This window comes from Sceloporus occidentalis, unplaced genomic scaffold (assembly GCF_023333645.1).
Source record: "Sceloporus occidentalis isolate IW3139 unplaced genomic scaffold, rSceOcc1.0.p SCAF_13, whole genome shotgun sequence".
Classification (NCBI taxonomy): domain Eukaryota; kingdom Metazoa; phylum Chordata; class Lepidosauria; order Squamata; family Phrynosomatidae; genus Sceloporus; species Sceloporus occidentalis.
The window spans coordinates 5,379,897-5,395,974 of NW_028316993.1; the positions used below are offsets into that span (position 1 = coordinate 5,379,897).

The 16,078-nt window shown below is 46.2% G+C and overlaps 2 protein-coding genes and 1 long non-coding RNA gene across 5 annotated transcripts; 1 reads left to right on the forward strand and 2 right to left on the reverse strand.

Annotated features, from left to right (window-relative positions):
• Positions 1-1,368: 1,368 nt before the first annotated feature.
• LOC149304683 (cytochrome P450 2G1-like) lies at positions 1,369-9,718 on the reverse strand. 2 transcript variants are annotated; one of them, XM_089479217.1, is made up of 9 exons: positions 9,654-9,718; positions 6,231-6,393; positions 5,667-5,816; positions 4,617-4,777; positions 3,829-4,005; positions 3,422-3,563; positions 2,978-3,165; positions 2,191-2,332; positions 1,369-1,768 (listed from the first exon to the last, which is right to left on the reverse strand). In XM_089479217.1, exons 2-9 carry the CDS (start codon positions 6,355-6,357, stop codon positions 1,587-1,589), a joined length of 1,269 nt encoding a protein of 422 aa, XP_089335343.1. In that variant the 5' UTR covers positions 6,358-6,393; positions 9,654-9,718; the 3' UTR covers positions 1,369-1,586. The 2 variants fall into 2 exon arrangements, with proteins under 2 accessions (XP_089335343.1, XP_089335342.1); XM_089479216.1 differs by lacking the exon at positions 9,654-9,718 and adding an exon at positions 8,270-9,467.
• LOC149304684 (uncharacterized) lies at positions 9,547-15,710 on the reverse strand. Of its 2 annotated transcripts, XM_089479219.1 has the most exons (6): positions 15,606-15,710; positions 15,118-15,503; positions 12,958-13,216; positions 11,738-11,771; positions 10,940-11,075; positions 9,547-10,116 (listed from the first exon to the last, which is right to left on the reverse strand). In XM_089479219.1, exons 2-6 carry the CDS (start codon positions 15,158-15,160, stop codon positions 9,815-9,817), a joined length of 774 nt encoding a protein of 257 aa, XP_089335345.1. In that variant the 5' UTR covers positions 15,161-15,503; positions 15,606-15,710; the 3' UTR covers positions 9,547-9,814. The 2 variants fall into 2 exon arrangements, with proteins under 2 accessions (XP_089335345.1, XP_089335344.1); XM_089479218.1 differs by having other exon boundaries at positions 15,118-15,708.
• Positions 11,288-15,433, forward strand: LOC149304685 (uncharacterized). The gene is made up of 3 exons (XR_016271883.1): positions 11,288-11,387; positions 11,756-11,976; positions 15,412-15,433. It is a non-coding gene; the product is annotated as an uncharacterized LOC149304685 (long non-coding RNA).
• Positions 15,711-16,078: the final 368 nt, after the last annotated feature.

The following is a 16,078-nucleotide window of genomic DNA, read 5'->3' on the forward strand; positions in this document are numbered from 1 at the left end:
ATTGTGATGATCCCTGTCTTTTCCCAGGACTGGGACTCTGAGGCGTTGGCACTCAGTGGACTCAGCAGCAGGAAGAGCAAAGGGAAGTCTTGGCAAAGCAAAGGGCTGCAGCTCCTCCTCGCTTTGTATGCTTCATTAATGCCTTTTGCCATCATGGCGAGGTTCCAATGCTGCTTCGCCACATCTTTCCCAGTTTCCATCCATTAAATAGTGGCGGATAAGCCAGCAAACCTACATGTTCTCCTTTGCCGCAGCTCAGGCTTCCCAGAGCCGAGTCCTTCCAGCCTTGACTGGAGTTGGCTACTCACTCGCTTGCTTTGGTGGCCCACAAGCCCAGCCTGAGCGGAGCAGCGGCCTGGGACCTCGTGGCTTGGGCCAGAAGCCCTTCTCGTCCTTTCCCAATAGAAAATCAAGAATGGAAGAATCATAGCATCCTAGAGTTGGAAGAGACACAAGGGCCATCCAGCCCAACCCATTCTGCCATGCAGGAACTCTCCATCCAAGCATACACAACAGATGGCCATCCAAGGAAGGAGACTCCACTACACTCCAAGGAAGTGTCTTTTATTGTCAAACAACTCTTACTGTCAGGAAGTCCCTCCTAATGTTAAGGTGGAATCTCTTTTCCTTTAGCTTGTGTCCATTGCTCCATGTCTTCCACTTTCAAACAACTCTTATACCATCAGGAAGTTCTTTCCAATGTTGATGTGGGATTTCATTTCCTCTAGCTTGCATCCATTGTTCCATTGCATCCTATTCTCTGGAACAGCAGAAAACAAGCTTTCCCCATCCTCAATATGACATCCCTTCAAGTATTTAAACAGAGCTCTCATATCCCCTCTTAACCTTCTCTTCTCCAGGCTAAACATCCCCAGCTCCCTGGGTCTCTCATAGGGCTTAATGGTTTCCAGACTCTTCACCATTTTAGTCTTCCTTCTTTGGACACATTTCTCAATGTCCTTTTTGAATTGTTTTGCCCAGAACTGGACACAATATTCCAGGTGGAGCCTGACCAAAGCAGAAGAAAGTGGCACTATTACTTCCCTTGATCTAGACACTATACTTCTGTTGATGCAGCACATTGGCCTTTTTAGCTGCCGCATCGCACTGTTGACTCATGTTCAACCTGTGGTCTACTTGGACTCCTAGATCCCTTTCACACTTATAAATCTCCTTAAGCCAGGTGTCTCATCCTATATCTGTGCATTTCACTTTTCTGCCCTAGGCTCTCCATGCTGAATTTCATTTTGTTTGCTTTGGCCCAGCTTTCTATTCTATTCAGGTCATTTTGAATTTTGATCCTGTCCTCTGGAGTATTAGCTACTCCTCCTATCACAGTACAAAACTATTGATGGAAAGATCCCAAGGTCTACTGATAAGACTCTTTATTAAAGTTACATTTCTGAGAAATGATTCACAGACCGGAGTTATGTCCTGTCTTGGTAAATCCTGTGTTACACAACTGTACAAATTTTTACAGTGTTGTCTTCGGCTTAGAGACAGGAGATGATCTGATGTAGCAGAAGTAAGGACTCACACACGTACCTGTTACCTTTCTCTAAATATCACTGTGTTTCTTTGTTGGGTTATCGGGGAACCACAGAAAGCTGGTACGGTCGAGGAAGCTTCCCACTGCTGTGTACTTCCGGCGAAATGTCTATTTCCTCTCGGTCTTGGAGCGTTCTCAGGTTGAAATTTTGCAACACCGTTGTAAGGAATAAAAAAAGCTCCATGCGGGCTAAATTTTCACCTGGGCAAACCCTTTTCCCTGGAGAGGCACAAAACAAAACAAAGCCAGGGTTTTGTGTACAGTACTCAAAACATCCAAAGTTTATTTATAGTATCTTATGGTATCTTTTCACATTAGAGGAAAATAACCTACATTGCATCAACCCAAGACGAGTCAACCCAACCCTTACCATGTCTCTACGAATGCAAACCAGATTCTTTGCCTTTCTCTCTCCCATATCCTCTCCCCCATGTTCTCTCCCATTGACTTTCCAGATGTTTGGGTTTTCAACCCCCATAACCCCTCTCCTTTGGCTGCCAAGTTGGCTGTGTTTTCTGGGAGCTTTCTGGAAGTCCAAAATGGGAGACCATTAGTTCCTTCCAAGGTCTAGCCAACCCAGCTCTCTCATTCCCTGCTTTCTTCTCCTGCCATTTGGAAAACAAAATCCAGATATGCTTTACCTGCTGAAAATGGCAGGAAGGCCTCGTTCTTCCTAAAGTCTCCATTTTCGTCCAGGAAGTGGGCAGGATTGAACTTCATGGGGGTCTCGAAGTGGCAGGGGTCCTGCAGGGCAGTAGTCAGGAACGGGAAGACAGTGGTGCCCTGGAAATGGGGACAGAGAGAGATCCCAGTGGCATTCGTTAACAGACTGGTCCAGGCTGGGTCCTGTCTCCTCTTTTGCCTGCATTCCTACCCACGCACACACCTTGATGCCTTTGCTTTTGCTGTCGGTCAAACCCAGAAGGATACCAAAATTTGGAAACTCAGGTTGAGTAGTAAAGACTCAGAAAACTTTCTTAGGAAAGCTATAGCATAGATCCAATCTGGCCACTTTCATTGTCAGAACTGACCAGCAAATGTTTCAGCCACATAAACTACACATACTTCAACCTTCAGGTGGGCTTAATTTTCATTCGTTAAGATTAATAAACTCCCTCTTTCCTTTCCCATACTACTCCTTTCTCTTGGTCGTTCTAACTAGATGGTTTCCCACAAATGACTTTGAATTAGATGAACTCCTTTCTTGGCTTACTTCAGCACCTGTCTGTTAGCGCACCGTTCTAAAACATTCACTATACATCCCCTGTTATTGCATTATGGCAGGGCAAAGCATGCGCAACTCTTGACATCATCTTGGAACAGCCATGGACCACTATCATTTTCCAAAGAAAGGCTTATAGTTGGAGACAGGTAACCCCTCCAACACCACACACATCACATTTTGGTTAACTCCGTAGCTCACGGTACCTTGGGAATGGTGTAACCCCGGAATTGTGTGTCTCTCGTCACTAAATGCGGAATCCCAATAGGAGAAACATCTGCAAAACGGTGGATCTCATGGATGACCGCATCAGTATAAGGCATCTTTTTCCGGTCGTCCATGCAAGGCCGGCGGTTCCTCCCGATCACCAGGTCAATCTCTTTGTGGATTTTGGCTGCAAAGAGTTGAATGGAGGGAGAGGTTAGTAATACATCACCCCTGCTAATGTTACTCCTTTCACCTTTTGTCTCTGGGTTCTAGAATCCACTAACAATAATTTTATTTATGTACAGGCTGAGTATCCCTTACCTGGAACCCCAAAATCCAAAAATGTCCACATGGATGGCAGAGATAGTGACACCTTTGCTTTCTGATGGCTCAGTGTGAATTATATCCGTTTTAAAACGAAAATCAATGTTTTAAGAGCTCACCTTCTATCTCTGGGTATCGGAGGAGAAGGAGGAGTCCGTATTTGAGGGTGGTGCTGGCTGAGGCTGAGCCGGCAGAGAACAAGTCGAAAATGCAGACAATCAGATTCTTGTCATGATATTCTGAGGACGGATTATTTTTCTCCTGATGCAAGAACAAAGAGAGAAGGGAGATGTATTTTAAGCAGGGTTCCTTTTTGACTTCTTAGAATCCATCCATCGCCTTCTCCAGTATTCAGAATTTGGGAATATGGAAATTGGGTTAGCAACTATGTTTGAGTTCTTTCCTCTGCATCCTAACTGAGTCCAAAAACCAATCGACTTGAAATTTCCTTTCCCTCCCCAATTTATTTTAGTGTTGTCACTGAGTAAGTATTTCAATGCCTTCCTTTTTTGTCTTCCAAACGTACCTGCTCCATTTTGTTGAGGAAGCAATCGATGAAGTCTCGAGGGCAATTCGGATCGAGGGACTGCTGGTGCAGCTGGACTCTCTCAACGATGAACCTTTTAAAGTCTGTGAGGTATCTGGACAGTTTCTGGTGAGGCCCAGGCAGGATTCGCATCAGGCCCGGGAAAAAATTCCTCAGCTTGGAAGGTAAAGAATACAATCCTTTGTCAGAGTTTGTTCACACTCAACAATTTGCATCCTGTGTCTTGGGGTGTCAGTTCCCAATCCTTGTCTTCTTTTATTCCACGAAATAAAAGGGACCCATCTCAGAAGCTAAGATGGGCCAGCCCTGGTTAGGACTTGGATGGGAGACTACCAAGAAATAAAGCCATAGGCTTTATTTCAAAAGAAGGAGTGGGCGAAACCACCTCTGAGGATTCCTTGAAAATTCATGGTGTCAACAGATGACTTGAAGGTACAGTCTCATGATTAAAAGACCGTAAAGGCACCAAATCCCGCCTGATCTTGGAAGCTAAGCACGGTGAGCTCTGAGTTAGGACTTTGTTGGGAGACCACTAGCAAAGACCAGGTGATATTTCAAAGGAAGGAACTGGCAGAACTACCCCTGAGGATTCCTTGCCTAAGAAAACCATGCAAAATTCATAGAGTCACCATAAGTTGTCAAGAAAGGCAGACGCATGCTAGCATTCAAAGAATAATATACAGAAAGGGAACCCAGGGAGTGAAGCAGAGCCCCAATATCTATGAAGATACAGAGCCTGCTCCTTCCCTGGCGTCCATCTTCATTACCTGCGCCCAGGGAGAAAACATGAGCCGAACAGATTCGCTTAACAGACCAAGTAAAGTGATGAAATCTTTGTCCTCGTATTCAAAGCGGTGGCCGAAAACTATAGAGCAGATGATGTTGGAGACGGCATGGCTGAGGCACAAAGTTGGGTCGAAGGAGCGTCCTGCAGAATGGAGAAAAAGGAAAACGGCGGTGGATAGTCCCTTGGGAGAGCCAGCATGGTGTAGCGCTTTGAACGTTGGACTACGACTCTGAAGACCTGGGTTCGAATCCCTGCTTGGCCATGGAAACTCACTGGATGACCTCAGAGGATGGCAAAGGCAAAGCCCCTCTGAACAAATCTTGCTAAAGATTAACCTTAGGGTCACCATAAATTGGAAATGGGAGTTGACAGAAAATGTTCTAGGATAGAGGACACATGTATGGAACTTCTAAATAAAATCAGAAAGAATAGGAACAAAATCTGGGACTTTCTGGTCCTTTTAATTAGTCTGGATATACCTTTTGTCCTGGAATTAAAAAGAAACCCACTTGAGTGTGGAAATAAAATCTGTATGGCTAGGTTCAGGGTTAGGATGAGCGAATTGTCAGAAGTGGGACAAAAGACACATCAGCTGGATTTATATGTATTTTTTAAAAAACCAACTCCAGAACTGCAGCAGCAAATACTAGAACTCCAAATATTTGCTCCATTAGGAGGGATCTCATTAGTAAAGAATGAGATGACACTTTGGAGATAACTCCCTAAAAGTTATAGCTAAAAACCTGGACTGAACTCGCTGCCCCATTGACATGGAAGCCTCCCCCGGTTGCTTTGTTGATATTACATTGTCCTGGTTGGCTCCCACCGTTGTTGAAATCCAAACTGCTACTTTGTAAAAACACAGAATTAAAAATATATAGATTCTGAGAGATTCACCAAATGTCAATTTTGTGATCAATTTCATTTGGCCTTTCTGGGAATAAAAGGTTTCCCTGTTTTGTCTCCATTGCTAGCATTCAGCCGTGTGATCCTTGCCAAGAAAAGCAGGAGCAAGAGAGAGAGGACTCACCTTCCGTTTTCCGCAGGGCTTCCACCAAAAACTCAGCCTCCTCCTGAATCCGCTCCTCCATGGATCTTTTCCCTACTCCAAAGTTCCTCAGGGCAGACTGGCAGAAGTGCCGAAGCTCCCGCCAGCGTTCCCCGTTCGAGGAACCGATGCCTGAAAACGAAATATGCAGAGGATTTAATAAACCAAGAAGCAAAATGCTCCAGCTTCTGACTTCTTCAAAGTCCATAGCATTGAGCTGTGGCAGTTAAGTGCATTAATCCTGCAGTGTCACAGCGTGAACCATAATCTTTTTAATAAGATCCATTGAAGCTGCCATGCTTTGGCCGTATCATGACTCTTTAGAAAAGATGATAATTCTTGTAAATTTGAGAGCAGTAGGCAATATGGAGGACAGTGTTACTAGTGGACAGACTTTGTCAATGAAGCTCTGGCCCCGAGTTTGCAAAACCTGAGCAAGGCCGTTGAGGAGCAAGGGTCTGGGAGGTCCATCACCATAAATCAAAACCAGTTTGATGGCAAACAACAAACCAGCATTATTTTCTCAATTTTCAGCCAGCAACTCACCGTAATTCTGCATGGTGTCGTCCATGCCCAGCAACCGTGCCCTCCCTCCGAATGCTTCTGCGTTATCCATGAGGGCTTCCTTTATGGCTCCGTAACCGCACAGCACCACAACTGGCTCGGGACCCATGTAGACAGTGAATACGGGACGGTACTGTTCCTGGAGCTGCCAGTAAGAAAAACTGGACATAAGGGAACCTCTCTGGGCCAAATGGCAACCAGGGCCTCTATGTAAATGCAAAGGGATGTGTCATTCCCAACTACAGTAGTTCTTTCCAGCTCCTTGCAAACACACAGTACTTGCGGGAATTCCTTCTTCTGCCCAACTATTTGTAGAATTTTTAAGGATCTAGTCTGTAAATTTCGGAAAGAACAAGAGGACCAAACCTCAGCCCCAAGGGAGGCAGGCGTTGACCTTTGTGCAAACTTGCAACAATAACATGCTTTTAAAAAATGTATGCAAAATATTGCTAGACAGGTTTTATATTGTCATAAGGTTTTAAAACAACCTCTGGGTGTGGGTTTTGGGAGTGATTGCTATTCAGATGAGTGGACACACCAAAAGCAAGGCTGCAATGGGCCTAGGAGATTTCGACTGAGGCGTCCTCTCTGCCACTGGTAACATTTATTCCAGTTAGGGTTGTCCTGAAAACAGGCGACCCTCACCATTGTGCAGCCAGCAGATCTCTACCTCAAATCCTGCAAGAGGAGGCTCCAACAGGGAGATGATAGTAGCCTTTAACTGGCCCCAGTTTGACAGGGACAGAAGTCCTGATCGATCCATCTTTTCAATGGCTTTTAAAATAGCTAGCTTTCTCTCTCTATTTCACACTTTCCCTCTTTGTCCTCAGCTGACTTCAGCTGCTTGAAACTGAGTTCAGTTTGTAAAAGTAGTTTGCAATCCGTTAACGCAGCAGGGAGGAGAAGGGATGGCAGAATCTCACTCCCCCCAGGAAGCTCGGGCAAAAGCAAACCGCAGCAGCCTCTCCCAGCTTTGCATCTAGCCCTCTTCTATTTGCTGTGTTTGCATACCCTGGGACCTGGGTCCTTGCCCACCACTTTCCTTCGGATGCTTAAACTGCATTTCTAAATTGTTGTGTGCCGTCAACTCATTTCCTACTTATGGCGACCCTAAGGTGAAGCTGTCACAAGGTTTTCTTGGCAGGATGTGTTCAGAGGGGGTATGCCATTGCCATCCTCTGAGGCTGAGGGAATGTGAGTTGCCCAGGGACTCTTGATGGGTTTCTGTGACTGAGCCAGGATTTGAACCTTGATTGACTCCAGTGATAAGTCCTGCAATGCTAGAAATTCCAGGCCATTAGGTTTATGGGCCAAACTCTGCAACTTAAAGGTGGCCCCTGGAGATGGCATTAAGCATTGTGCATCTTCTCCACTTATTCACAGCTTGTCATTCAGGCACACACTAAACACCTTTTCCTGTTTGGAAATTAAGAGAGAGATCTTATCTAAAAGTTCAGATCAGGGCAAAATGAGGGGGTTATTCCTTGAAATAGGGAACAGGAATTTTTAATGTAGCCTACTTGTATGGGAGATGGATTCAGAGCAGAATGGAGGATGAGTCTTAGCACCATGAAGACTGAGAAAGGAGTAAGCTAAGTAAACATCTGGACAGCCTTTGCAAGTTACAGAAAGAAATGGGTTGACCCTGGCCAATTGTGGCAAGCTGCTGCTTTCCTAGCTGAGCTGGAGATGTGCACATAACCCAGAGTTTATCACCCCAAAGTGAAGAATCTGTACCCTCTCCTTCCACCTAGAGATGGCCCATGAAAACTGGAAACTTTGGGTCAAGCCCACCTAATGGCCCCAAGAATAGGCTTTTTAGAGCCTTTTTTGCTTCATCTCCTACCTGCTATGTTTTTGTGGACTAACCTAAGAGAAAGAAGAGAGCTTGAAGGCTCGTGGTTTTCTACTGGTTGCAAGGAAGGTATTACTCCTCACCTGGGGAGAGGATTAAGACAAAATGCCATTTGACTCGACAACAAGTCAGGGAACCCATCCCCAGAGGGCCAAAGGAGACTCACCCTAAAAAGAGATGTGAAGAGGTTCATAATATCCACTTGGAGCAGATTGCCCAGCCAAGGCAGGCGAATAGGGCCTGGGGGCAGGTTGCTATCCTTGGGTTTTCTCCTCCAGTGTAGGACGAGGAAGAAGGTGATGCAGGAGACCAGGAGAAAAAAGGTCCATGCTCCAAAGAGAGTCATTTTGGCGGCCAGGGGAGACCTGGTGGAAATTTGCCGCTGAGATTTTGGAGACGCAAGGAAAAGCAATGTGGAGCCCAGACTCCCCCTAGAAACCAAAAGTGTTGACACTTTGCTACGCACAAAACGACACGATAATAATTTTTTCCAGATGATTTGAGCTGGGCCACTCCCACGTCTGGTGGGGACAAAGTCCACCATGCATTGCGTCAGTTGGCTTGAAACGACACCTTTTTGAAGAGAAAAAGCACTGAAAGAAGAGAAGGAAGAAGGACCGGTTCTCTGGCTTGACCCATAGCAGAGTCCTCCCCGCGTGGGCTTTCCTTAACCAGATTTATTTCTTGCAGTTCTTATCCCCATTTTTCAGACAGATAGGCTCTTGACATCCCATGTTTCAACACATCCTTTGACATTGTGCCTCCTGTTGTTGTTGCTGCTACGTGCCTTCATGTTGATTCTAATGTACGGCAACCTTATGCTAGCATTTCCTTGGCAAAGTTTATTCAGAGGCGTTTTGCCACCATTGTCTTCCTCTGAGGCTGAGAGAATGTGACTTGCCCAAGACTCCCCGGCAGGTGTCTGAGCTGGAATTTAGTCCATTGTCTTCCAGAGTCCTAAGTTGCATCTGCACAGAAGAAGTGATGCAGTCTGACACCACTTTAACTGTCATGGTACACTGCTATGGATTACTGGGGTTTGTAGTTTTGTGAGATATTCAGCTTTCTTTGTTGCCACAACAAACTACAGATCCCTGGATTCCATACAATGGAGCCTTAGCAATTAAAGCAGGGCCAAAATGCATCAGTTCTACAGTGCAGGGAGAGCCCCATGGACAAGGAGAGAGCTGGATCCTGGAAAAGTTTCCATTTTGGATCCCAATTCTGAGTTCCCCCACCCAGGGAATTGCGATCTAAAATGGGTCATCTGCAGCCCAGGTGGAAGAGACATAGTCCCTTTTTGTGTCTTTTGGGAAGAAGGGAGAAGCGCCCTCCATGCAGCTTCTCTTCCGCCTCTGCCTTGGCATTCAGGTAATGAGGGTATCTAGCATTCTCACATCTCTGGCCAATGACTGTCATTTGTGACCCTTGCCCACACCAGACTAGCCCACAAAAAGACTTTATTGAATGCAAAACAAGAGGAAGAAGAGAACAAAATTGACCAGCCCCTTTATCCCACCAAAAATAGAGTTCAAAGATACAAAACGCACAGCAGAAATGTTATCACAGAAGAAAATTGGCAAGTAACTGCTGGTGAAGAGTTTGGGGGATAGTCCCCTATGTGCCAGGCAGTGAGGATGGCCCTTTCAATGCCAAGTGTCGACGTCAGTGGGTCGTGGAGCCCTTTTCGATTTGGGATTGAGGACAGCACCTAGAAGGCAAACCCCCCAAAGTCCAGCATGTCAAAGTCCTGGTCAAGCCCCTCATAGTCCAGAGCTTCGTATTGCATCTCAGAGTCACAGGCAGAAGGGTGGTAACCCAGTTCTTTGAAGTCCGGAGGGTGTGACTCTGTCGGGTGCCCAGCGGTGGCCGAAGTGACCATGTAGCCCATGGTGGGGCCGGCCGCTGCTCCCCCCACCAGAATGCATGCCGCCTTCACACCCGGGCGGGACGGGGATCCATGGCGCAGGCAATGAGGAGAGCAAACCTCCTGGCAGAAGCTTGCCTGGGTTGCTGCAGAGATAAGAAAAGAGTGGGCATTAATGCCAATATTGCAGGTGACCTTTTTCAGTCCCACCATCTTCCCAACCCTTCCCTTTGTGGGCCAGTGTTACAGTCGGCTCCTAGGTTTCTGTAAGAGAAGCTGTGCTACATGGGATCCATCTATGTACCTTCCTGCAGTCCCTATTTGGAAGACTAATTCTCTAGCTTCCCACTTTTCCCAATATTCCCTTCTAATTCCACAACTCTCCTCTTCCCTTCTGCTCTGCCTTTCCTTGTTGAAGTGCATTGGGTTCTGTGGCAAAACCTCTTATTTTTATAAGGAAAATGTTCCAGTTCCTTCCCCCTCCTCCTGCTTTGTCCTCAGCTTCAACTGAATTCAACAGGCAAAAGTAGTTTGCACTCCATTAATTTAGCAAGAGAGAGTCAAGGGGAGCTGGATGGATCTTGTCATTCCCCGTAGGCTCAGGCAAAAGCAAACTGCTGCAGCCTCTCCTAGCTTAGATGTTCATCTTCATCAGTATTGTTGGCCATCTTGGCCACATTCTGAAGCCACTTGGCCAAATTCAATTTTCAGTGTCCCAATTATCATCTGTGAAATGTTGGTGGGCAGCGGGAACAATGGCAAAAACCTGGCCCAGCATTTTGACCAGGGCAACCAGTTGCCCCAACAATAAGCCAACCAGCAGGACCAGAAGGCCACTCTACCCTCCATCTCTGCAGCAACTGCTACTCAGAGGTGATAGATAGCCCTCCTTAATAGCCAGTGATGTTTCTCCAAGCTCTATACATTTTTCTAATTCTTAAAGCAGGATTCACAGCCTAGATTTGCTACCTTCTTGCCTCTTGGTGCTGCTGGGAGACCCTCCGTTGCTGTTGCTGCTGTCACCGCTTCCTCCTTTTCTGCAGCGTCTTCTCACTGGGGAGTTGATATGGAGTTTGCAATGGGAGGGAGAGCCTAGGGAAAAACTCTGGAAAGAGGAGCCAAAGGAGAAAGCCATCATTATTTCCCACTCACCTTGCGCCTAATCCCGCGTTTTCTTGTGCCACTGGAATCACAGTTTGCACAAATGCATCTTGAATTTGTTTGGGGGTGGAGGAAATGGCTGATTTGTAGGCTGGCTGGAGATAGCAAAAATCCAGACATTTCCTATATGACACATCTCTCTTTTAAGCCTCTGATAGGTGGAGTGCAGCTCGAGATACAAGCACCATGCATCTCTTATTATAAAGGATGTCCATTACTTGAGGTCTGCAAAGCTGGTCCCTTATCAGACTGTCAGGTAGGTGTCCCTTCTTATAAGGGATGTTCCTTTGTTTGAAGGTTGGAAAGCTTTCCTTTCCTCTAGACTAAACAAGGTGCCCAAAAAATTCTGTATTTTGGGGGTGTGGGCCCTTCATAAAGACAGAATTGTGTGCATCGTGCAATTCATGAATTCATGAAAGCCCCCTTAAAGTTTGGCAGCTACCTATTATTGTTAACATTTATAGAGAGCTGTAAAGTTTGCACTGCGGGTAGAGGGAGGCACAGAGATGTCCAAAGGGACCATGGCACTCTGCCCAAGTGATCCAGGATCTAGATTGGCAAACTGATACCTCTATCCTTTCTCGGGCTTCTTAACCCACGTCTTACCTCTTTGACTTTTCTCAGGACGTTGAGCCACTGTCTGCAAAAATTGAGGAGAGAGAGAGACATCTTACATCCAGTGTTTCCAAATCATCATGTACTTACTTTCTCCCACTAATGCTACTGAAGAAACGTACCCAGTTCATAAAAAGGCTGGGTATTTTGCCGGATGACAACTGCGGACGGCCCACAGAGGTCATTTCAGTGTCCCTTGGTGTTCCTTTGCCTTGGGGGCAAAGAGAGAGGTGAGGGAGGGAGAGTGTGACATGTCCAGAAGCCTCTAGGTGGCATAATTCCCCTCTTAAGCAACATTATTATTGTGTTCCTCCAAGCCATTTCTGACTCATGGCAACCCTATGGCCAACTGATCATAGGAGCTTATCACACTGGGGCTAATTTCGGCATTAAAGAGAGATTAAAGCACATTTAAAGCATCCCACAAATAAAGTGTAAATGGCGAGTAATTGTGCAAATGTTTATCACAGGCAATTGCACGAATAAAATGGTATCGGAAATGCATTGTTGCTGAAACCCCAAAAGTAAAAAGATGCACATTAATGCTTCTTTGTGACCACTTTAATGGCGGGTTTTGTGCAACGTTGTGTGAAATTGTTTTGCGTAATTATGCAATTTTTCTGGGATATTCACGGGATAAGCTCCCAATCTCCTTTGGGTTTTCTTGGCCAGTTTCTTCAGAAGGACGTTGCCATTGCCATCCTCTGAGGCTGAGAGAGTGTGACTTGCCCAAGGGCACCTAGTGAGTTTTTATTCTTGAGAGGGGATTTGAACCCTGGTCTCCAGTGTTGTCGTCCAGTATTCAAACCATTGCACTACACTGGCTCTACCTTAGAGAACATCCATCCTATGTAATCCTATTTTATGACCCTTTAACACTACAGTTTGTCGCAACAACACTTATGAAACTCCTGGGACTTGCAGTTTATCGAGGGGTGCTTAGTATTCTCAACTAGATTGTTCCGGAGACTCGCCAAACTACAAACCCCAGGAGTCCATAGAGCAGAACAACAGCAGTTAAAGTGTATGATTGTGTTTTGCGGAAGGTCTCTTAGTTCTTACGTTTTCAAAGAAACATTAAGTGAGTTTTCCGGTCACTTCTAGTTTTCTCAGGAGGAGCCCAGTTCAGCCTGCAGTGGTTCCAGAGTAATGCAAAATGGGTCCCTGGATCCTCCAAAGCCACCCAGCCAATATAACCAAAGGCTTCCTACCTGCATTCTTGGCTGTCTGGAGCCAGGAGGAGCAAGACCTTCCCGTCATTGAGGCGAAGTCCCAAGCAGCTGTCTCTCTGGGCACCCAATGGAAGCCGTGGCAGGTTGCAGATCTGGCTGCCCTCCAGGATGGCATCACAGTTGGTGCTCAAGGCGATGCCAAGCTCGGCTGGAGAGTCGGTGTCCGGACAGACGAGAAGGCTGCCATCCACCGAGAGGACGAGGAATTTCTCCTTCCACTGCTTAAAGAGGAAGCCTCCTGCAAAGGAAGACTCGGGGTCAAGGCTGGCAGGAAACTCAACGCAGAACTTGCCACAGGGTGCCATGGTAAGGGGTGCCAGAGAGAGGTGCTATGGAGACTGGAATCCAGTACTTATTTACTAGTGCCAACTGCACTGGCGAGCCCAATGGACTGGGATGTGGAAAGGCACATGTGGCCCCAAGGGTCAATTCAGGGACCCTCGGACCACTCTTGAGACCACACAACCCATCCAAAATGTTTTGCACAGAATGATTTTTGCCATGCTTGGCTATTGTGAGCCAGCTTGGGGCAGGGGTTTGAGTGTTGGAATATGACTCTGGAGACCAGGGTTTGAATTCCGGCTTAACCATCTAAACCCACTGGACTACCTTGGGCAAATCACACTTTCTTAGAAACTTGCCAAGAAACTTCGATGATAGGTTTGCCTTAGGGTCGCCATAAGTTGGAAATGACTTGAAGGGACACAACAACAAGAAAGTCCTTTGGGAAGCCTAGGTTCAAATCCCTGTCAAACATGGAAACCCAGTGGGCAAGTCACGCTGTCTCAGCCTCAGAGGAAGGCAAGAGCATCTCAGAGGATGGCATCTCCCTTCATTAGACTGCAAGCAGGTAAACCCCTTTTTTATTTTGGCAGGCCTTAGAGAACTAGTCCCTGCCCCCCAGGGATATAAGATGGACTTGCATTTGTTCTTGTTTAATGTTCTTTTCTGTTTAGCTGAATTGTGTTTTGCTTTGTTTTTTTACTCTGATTCCTGTTAATTTTTAAAACCATATCCGTCCGTTTCAGCTGCCGCCGGGGGCTTAGGACTTGCTTTCTTTCCTACTGAACGAAAGCAAAGGGCTACTCAGGGGCTCTCATGGCTGAGTGGTCAGATGGCTCTTTCATCCCACAAAATAATTTGCCACTAAAGGGATTATTTTCCCATCAATCTGTCGCAGGGACCCAAAGACAGGACAAACATCACGCACAGCAACAAAGAGATTAAATTCCTGATTAAATTCTCTCTTTGCTGCCCTGGGATTAGGATGCAATCAAATGCTGGCTGTTGTAATCCCAGAGGAAAGGGGTTGTGTGCCAGGCTGTACCTTGGCACAAATAGATCAGGAGGACGGGGGTGAAACTGACATGTTTGCATATACATACATACATACATACATATGCATATTTTGCAGGCGGATGGGCCCACAGGGAGGTTAAAATTAAGGCAAGAGCAGTAGATGCTATGATGGATTCACAAATTGTGCATGAGTTGTGTGTTTGTGCAGTTGGAGAGGAAAAGGTATGATTCCCCACAGAGCTTGAAATGCTGCCCAGTTGTGCATTTGAGACACTAAAACACAGAAAATATCAAAGTTTAAAGCGGTAGGACAGGTAGGTACTCAACAGGTACAGCTCACAGCGCTTCCAAGCCTGGCAAGGCAATGAGAGGCAAGGTCTCCCTGTTGAATTTGGGCCTATTTTATACTGCTCTCAGGAATTAACTAGAAATAGTAAGTTTCTCTGTCCTGTTTGCAGAGCAGGGACCAGAGGAAATCTGGAAATAAAGGTCCAGTTTGGGAAGGGAGCTCTTCCACAAAACCTTAGTTTTAATACTGATTCCCTTGCTGCTGAATACAGGGGACTTTCCCCTGCGCCTAGCAAGGCTTCCTTGAGCATGCATTGCTGGTGCAACCTTTTTCACGCTCGGCAAAGTTACTTTTCAGTTTCCTCATCAGGTTGGCCTCCAAAATAGATCCACAGAAATGTGTAAAAAAGTTGTTGTTGTTGTTGTTGTTGTTATTATTATTATTATTATTATTATTTTGCCTGATGCTGGGAACCTGGCTGCCACATCCCTCTCCCTCTTCCCTGGAAGAGTCCTTGCAAGGCTTTGCAAAATCAGAAGGGGGCTACTCACCGTATTTGCGGAGGAAACCCCGGTGGATCCCCGTGGAGCTCATCCCTCCGCCGGGACCCTTCCATCAGAGAGGATGGCGTGGGATCTGGGAAAGCGTTGTGGCCGCAATGGGATGCTCAGAACTAGGCAGATGCTCTGATAATCCCTGAGCATCCCTTCTGCCAGTGGAGCATCCCTGGCGCCTGCATCCCTCTCAGCCAATCAGGGCCCAGCATCTTCAGCATCCTTCCTCCACTGACCCTGGACCAGGCCTGCCTCCTTCTTCTCTGCTCTCTCTTTCTCTCTCTTCGGCAGATTTCGACTCCAGCACTTTCCTCCGGGGAGAAGGGTAACCCACTGCCTTCAGCTCTGGCCTGTGGACTCTGGGTCAGGGCAGAAACTAGGCCCTATATTGGGGAGAAAAGAAAGCAAATCATCATCATCATCATCAATTTCTTTACAGTATTTGGAGTATTTACACCCCGCTCTTCGGCCACAAAGGCTCTTACACTCCGCCAAATGCATCCGAGGAAGTGGACTTTAGTCCAGGAAAGCTCCTGCTGCCAACTTCTTTCTTTAGTCAGTCTCAAAGGTGCTGCAAGCCCTCTCTAACTATTATTATTATTACTATTATTTACTGTTATTGCTTCTAAATGCGTCTGAGGAAGTTACTCCGTTAAGCACAGAGCAAGGGCACTTTTATTTCCAAACAAGAGGAAGAGGAACAAACCAGGGTTAGAAAGTAACTTTCCCAAACTCTCTTTAACTGTGTTTGTAAATAAAAGAAAGCATTTTAATAAATAAATAAATAAATAAATGCAATTTTTAATAAATGCATTTTTTTTTTTTTACAAAATGTAATGCCTTTGAATGCAGCTTTTAAAAATGCACTTCCTTCCTCTGAGCTGCAGAGATCCCTTGGGATCCACTGGATCCTCCTCCTTCTCCTCCTCTTGCTGCTGCTGCTGCTCCACGTGCCCTC